This window comes from Boleophthalmus pectinirostris, unplaced genomic scaffold (assembly GCF_026225935.1).
Source record: "Boleophthalmus pectinirostris isolate CB_2022bp ecotype Guang Dong unplaced genomic scaffold, ASM2622593v1 HiC_scaffold_1, whole genome shotgun sequence".
NCBI lineage: Eukaryota > Metazoa > Chordata > Actinopteri > Gobiiformes > Gobiidae > Boleophthalmus > Boleophthalmus pectinirostris.
In genome coordinates this window covers 33759897-33766823 of record NW_026570970.1, presented here as the reverse complement: position 1 = coordinate 33766823, position 6927 = coordinate 33759897, and the positions used below count along the sequence as shown (strand labels likewise).

The following is a 6927-nucleotide window of genomic DNA, read 5'->3' as shown; positions in this document are numbered from 1 at the left end:
TATTATCTTCTGTTATATTATATATTATATTCAGGTTCTGTCTTCTCACACAGCCCTGGACCCTGGAAAAGACCTGCAACATGAATAAAACCAAAATCTTATATAAAATCAAACTAAACTAATCCTAAAATGACTTGAAACCCAAATTCATTTGTGTGGTTTATTAATCAAAACAAGCAAAAGTATTAAGCCCTGAGGACAGGATGAAGAAGACTCACAGAATCATACATTCAGTTACACTAATAAACACATTTGATTATTTACATGTAAATTCAAATTGATGCGTGGATTGAACACAACTCGAATCCAGCTCAATATTTATATGTAAAAAGTCGACTAAACTCTTGATTTTAAGAGTTTAATCCATCTTTACATTGTTTTCCTACTTTTTTCCGCATAAATAGTTGTTTTTGCACTAAGTTCTGTGCAGATGTAGAGCTGTGAGTGCAGTTTGGGTTGGTCAGAAAGAGATATGTAATAGTCTTGAGAGCTCGACATGGATTTAGTACACGATTCATTTCTTTAGTCCACTACAGCCCTTCAGATTACAATGTAAAGTTTATTGTGAAATCAGACAACCCGAGCAGCACGTATTGTCCTGGACTATATATCCAGTTACATATAGTCCACTGTGCTTAATCTGCAGTCACGCTCTGTACACCAAACCTTAAAAACATGCACCAGGGACTACAGGGAAATGAGCTCTAGTGCTACAACCTAGCAAAATACATCTCTCCTGTTAAGGTTCATGTGTACTGTGCACTGTCCCTGTCTCATAAATAAACAAAATAAATCAAATACAGCTGCATCTTCTGAGATTATGGGGACATGTTTTATTGAGGGAACAGCTGTAGGGTCTGTCACTACTACTACTACTACTACTACTACTACTACTACTACTACTACTACTACTACTACTACTACTACTACTACTACTAATAATAATAATAATACTTTTACTACTACTACCACTATTACTCCTAATAATAATAATACTTTACTACTACTACCACTATTACTCCTAATAATAATACTTTTACTACTACTACCACTATTACTCCTAATAATAATACTTTTACTACTACTACCACTACCACTACTACTACTAATAATAATACTTTTACCACTACTACTAATAATAATAATACTTTTACTACTACTACTACTACTACTACTACTACTACTACTACTACTACTACTACTACTACTACTACTACTACTACTACTACTACTACTACTACTAATAATACTAATAATAATAATAATAATAATACTTTTACTACTACTACCACTACTACTACTACTAATAATAATACTTTTACTACTACTACCACTACTACTACTAATAATAATAATACGTCTACTACCACTACTACTGCTACTACTAATACTACTAGTAATACTACTACTACTAATACTACTAATACTACTAGTAATACTACTACTACTAATACTACTAATACTAATACTACTGCTACTGCTACTACTACTGCAAGTCAAGTCCCAAGTCACTGACCTTCAAGTCCAAGTCAAGTCCCAAGTCTTAGTCCATTTTATCAAGTCAAGTCTCAAGTCCTAAAATAGTGACTCAAGTCAAATACAACTAATACTACTACTACTAATACTACTACTACTAATACTCCTAATACTAACACTACTAATACTACTAAGAGTAATACTACTAATGCTACTAATACTAATACTAATACAAATACTGATGATGATGATGATGATGATGCATTGGCTTGTGACTTTCTAGGCATTTTAACAAATCTTTTTACCAATCTTTTTAGATTTAGTTTGGCCCAACCATGGGTGGATTGACCGTGGATCTATAGTTCTATGGCAATAAAAAGTCCCCACCTCTGAAGAGTAGCATTTCTTAACAGCTATATTATCCTTTTTGTTTAGTAGAGACTGGCATTTCCAGGGCTGAAATTATCCAAATGATTCTAGTGAAGGTGTGTGGAGATGGAGCAGAGCGTTTTCAGAATCAGAACTCAGTGTGTAAAACAAAACACAACTCTAGGTCTGTTTGCGATGAGTGAACATTATAACATAGATCAGAACACGGCGTAATAATGAGCCCTTTAACCCAAGACGAGTCTCAAATCCAGCACTAAAAACAAAAGTTGCCCAAAATCTGATCTGTATTTGAAAGCCCTCAATGTCTTCTGCTGATTTTTTTGCAGAGTTTTGACACAAAGGCAGTAGCGATGGGGGCGGAGCTTATCCACATCTGGACTGAAAACATCTGGGCCCTTCCCCCCTTTCTCCAGCCCTTCTCCTCTCTGGGCTCTGGGACTCGGCACTTGAACGGACTTATACCATGGTTCGGTGCAAGACATCCCGGGTTGGAATCCTGGTTTTACTAAGTCTGTGTAAGTTATCGAGTTTGATCTTTTGAGTTTTCTTTTCAGCAGCTCAAAACTATAGCTGATCTAAGACTTGTTGTCAGATGTTTTGGGTGTACATGCTCTGAAATTCATTTGCGTGTTGAGCTGTCAGGAGTAGTAGACCAGGCTTGACATAGTGTAGATCCGATGTAACTTTGAATAGATTACTGAGAAATACGTGCTTTCGTTTCGTTTTACTTTTAGTCTTTTTCACGTTTTGGTTTACATCTAATTCAAGATCAAATCCAGACTTTAAACCTCAGGAATGAACTCTGTCTTAATGGCTAAAGTGGGATTAAACGACCCCAGTTATTTCTGAACAGTGACATTTCAATTGGAGAAATTTGAAGAAAATGTACACGCTCCAGATTTTATGTCTACGCTCTGTGTCAAATCTGCCATAATTTGACACACAAGCTTTGTAAAGTTGTGTTGTGGTGTAGTACAAAATCAAAATACGCTCCACAGTAGGTCAAAACTAAAGTAGAATTAACCCTAGAGCTAGTTTAGGTTACAATTTCGTGACAGTATTTCTGGATTTCAGCATCATCAGGTTGTCTTCAAGTTCTCAGGACGAGCTCAGAAGACTTCACTTGTACCTGCAAATGCTCGAAACTCCAGTATGCATCTGAGCAACTTTGACTTTTAGAATGGCTGAGATGTGCAGTTGAAATAAAAGAGAATAATGCATAGAATGGCCTGGTTAGATGTGTTTTTTCAGGACTGAGTAAACTAAAGAGCATTTGTGTAAGTTATTGTGCGGAAAAGTGAAGTGATCTCTGTTTGCAATTGCTTCATATTTGTGACTGAAATGAAATGCAGTGTGTGGAAAAGGAAAGACAGGGCAGATAACATGAGAAGACTCTTCTTTCTGCTGATTTTCATTCATTTCTTGTATGTTTAACCGTATAATTAGGGCTGGGTATCATTTAGAAGTTGTCGATACATCGGCCACAATACGATACAGGATATATTTCAAATCAATTCGATAAGGTTCAATAAAAAAATACAGGATATACTAAGTCTTTGTTAAGTCACTTCTTGTGCAAAGTGAATATGAAACACAAACATTTTAATCATCAAAACAGTGAAAATGTCAAATGTGTTGCATAAACGAGTTGCCGATCTCGATACATAGGCCACAATATGATACATATCTCGATACAGTGAGCTAATGATTCAATACGATTCAGTAAGATATATTTCAAATCAATTCAATACAGTTCAATAAAAAATACAGCATAAATCATGGCTGTGATACTAAAAGTCTTTGTTAAACCAATTCTTGTGCAAAGTTCATCTGAAACAATTTAATCATCAAAACAGTGAAAATGTGAAATGTGTCACATAAAAGAGTTTCCTTCCTCTGAATAAACAACAAAACTGTAGCGCTGTAACAAAATAATTTAGTAAAATATATCAGAAAATACTCGATATATCGATACAGCAGCCCACGATATTGATAATGTATCATCAAATTAATCGATATTATATATAGATATTTCAATATTTTTGCACACCTCTAGTTAAAATGCTGTCAGTGTCTTTTTATAATGTAATACACAAATAAATAAGCATCTGTAGCCATAGCTGCCCTGCTCCTTTTCATTCATTTCTTGTATGTTTAACGTTAGAACTAGGGCTTGGTATCATTAAGAAGTTGCCGATATGACACATACTTCAATACATAGGCCACGATATGATACATATCTTGATACAGTGAGCTTATGATTCGATACAGTTCGATAGAATATATTTCAAATCGATTCGATACGGTAAAAAAATAAAATAAAAAATACTGCATAAATGATGACTATGATACTAAAAGTCTTTGTTAAGTCACTTCTTGTGAAAAGTGAATATGAAAAAAAGCCCATTTTAAACATCAAAATAGTGAAAATGTCAAATGTGTTGCATAAACAAGTTTCCTGTTGTAACAAAATAACTGAGTAAAATATACCAAAAAATACTCCTGGCGATATATTGATACAGCAATCCATGATATAGATAAAGTTGTTGATATTTCATAAAGATGTCGATATTTCAATATTTTTGCACACCCCTAGTTAGTTGTGTTTTTCTTAATTCAAGCAACATTTGATTTTTTGATTTTGAAGTGCAAAAAGTTGTTGTTTTTCTTATTTTAAGTGTAGCAAGATGTATTTTCATATTTTAAGTACAAAAAGTCTTGTTCCACTGGCAGAATTTTACTTGTCAAGTGAAATTTACTGAAATCATGATGAAACTTTCTTAATTCGAATCATCTTAACTTGGCTCGATTTTCTTTTTTGCAGTGTTGCCATGGTGGAGCAGTAGCTAAAAACAGAGGAAACTGCATAGACCATGATCCTTCAGTGTTGTCAGCACAGACTACATGAAGAAATAACTGTTATGAAGCACTTTTAAATATTAATCCTTCATATTATAACAAGATCAAAGGCTTTTCAAGGGTTCTCCAAGGCTTTTAAAAAGGAAAAAGTAGCATATTCACAATTTTGTAATCCTCCACAAAACATCGTGATCAATATCGAACCGTAAGATGTGTATCGTGAAAATACTGTATCAATGGATTTTAATATCATTACATCTCCAGTTGGAATTAAATCATTCTAAATAACCTACTATTTTGGTGAAAGTTCTCATTTTACTTCCTGGTTTGGAAACGGACATGGGCAGCAGATAGATGCATGTAACCTAGCAACCATAATGTAAACAAAATTATACAACAGATTATTATTATTATTATTATTATTATTATTATTATTATTATTATTATTATTATTATTATCTGACAAATAAAAAACTAATGACAACACCTTTATTTTGTTAAAGGTGCACTATGTATATGCAATTTTTTGGTTGGGAGTCCGTCACCTGCTTGTTTTATGGATACAGTATGTTATTGATCTGCCTGCAATGTTACACAGTATGGCATTAAACAGCTCTACTTTTCATTTATTTATACTAAATTTACACCGGAACAAATCACCGTATCACTGTATCAGAAACGATCTGCATCCAGACACGTCATTTCTGTGTCCTCAAGCCTTCCCTATCCACACAGCTTTGAGCATATTTGTTTACGTTTTACCTAAACAAAATTTAAATCCACATGACTCATTTGCATAAACTCAGAGCTCAAAAAACAGCTCACTATTGTGCGCTGATGCAGTTCAGCTTCTGTCAAACTAAAGGACACGACTCAGTGGAATATGAGTGTTCTTTCTGTGACAGAGGGGTGTTCTGCTGATAGTGAGTCTGTTCTGTGCTTCTGTCGCGTTGGAGATGGTTCATGTGAAACTTTTCAGAGATTAAACATCTGCAGGTCGTACACACAGACCGTATATATGAATGGATATATATTCTAGCCTCTTAGCATTTTGGCGGTGAATTACTTCGCAGCAGACCTACATCAGCGTATCAACATTTTCAGGCATCCACACAGTGCCGGATCAAATCCGTACTCAGATTAATTTCGTGGGAGGTGGCAGCACCAGATCATTCTATCTCTGGAGCTGTTTTCAATCGGATTAGTGTGAACAAACACTGCATCCGCAACGAAAACTACTCAAATGTGTACTAGTGTGGACGGGGCCTTAGATACAAGTGGTTGTATAGCTCAAAAACTCCTACAAAACAGGAATTCTGACTGTCAGTGTGGCTGCCTCTCCACAGATCTGACCTGTAACTTGGTCTGGTTTGGTCGACAAGATAGGAAGGTTTAAAGCCATACTGTGAAACATCCCAGACAAATGAATAACATCTCTCTACCAGAAAAGTTACACAATGCACCTTTAAATCAATGTTTAAACCGTCAATAAAAAATGCCTTCCTTGCATTTTGGATGGAACTGATGACGTTTGATGACACTTCCTTTTCCTACTTTTACAACTTTTCTTCACAAACTGACCACACATCCAATCCCATCAAACCAAGTCAGAACTGGAAAAATATATGAATCTGTCAAATGCGCTTTAAGTCACTGAGTTGTGCAGTCTTGTGTCCACTGGCCCACATAAAACCCGAGCACATTTTGAGAGTACCAGCCTCTGTGTTCTCCAGTGTCCTCAGATCCACAGCTCACACACTGGCCTTTGTTCAACTGGAGATAATGGGTGTTTAATAGGCCTTCACAAGTTCACTATTCACTACAGGCCATCAATTTAGACACAGTTTTATTCTTTTATTTGTATGATTTCTATTCACTTTTTTTTTCTTTCTTTTTCCCCCTAATGACTTCTTTTTGATCATTGTGAGTGATTTTTCAATGATAATTTCAGTTGTAATGTAATTGGAAGATGAGTATATTGTAGTTGTATTGTTGTTGTAAGTTGCTGATACGATACATACCTTGATACATAGGCCACGATACGATACATATCCCGATACAGTGCACTTTTGATTCGATACGACATATTTTTCAAATAGATTCGATACGGTTCAATTAAAACTAAAAGTTAAATCATGACTGTGCTACTAAAAGTCTTTGTTAAACCTCTTCTTGTGCAAAGTTCATATATGAATCACAAAC

At 35.0% G+C, this 6927-nt stretch overlaps 1 protein-coding gene across 1 annotated transcript in view; it reads left to right on the top strand.

The window, feature by feature from the left end:
- Positions 1–2329: 2329 nt before the first annotated feature.
- tgfbr2l (transforming growth factor beta receptor-like) overlaps positions 2330–6927 on the top strand; it is a 53891-nt gene continuing 49293 nt past the window's right edge. The window contains exon 1 of the mRNA XM_020927851.2: positions 2330–2381. Coding sequence (XP_020783510.2) covers positions 2330–2381 — 52 coding nt within the window. The remainder of the gene's footprint in view (positions 2382–6927) is intronic.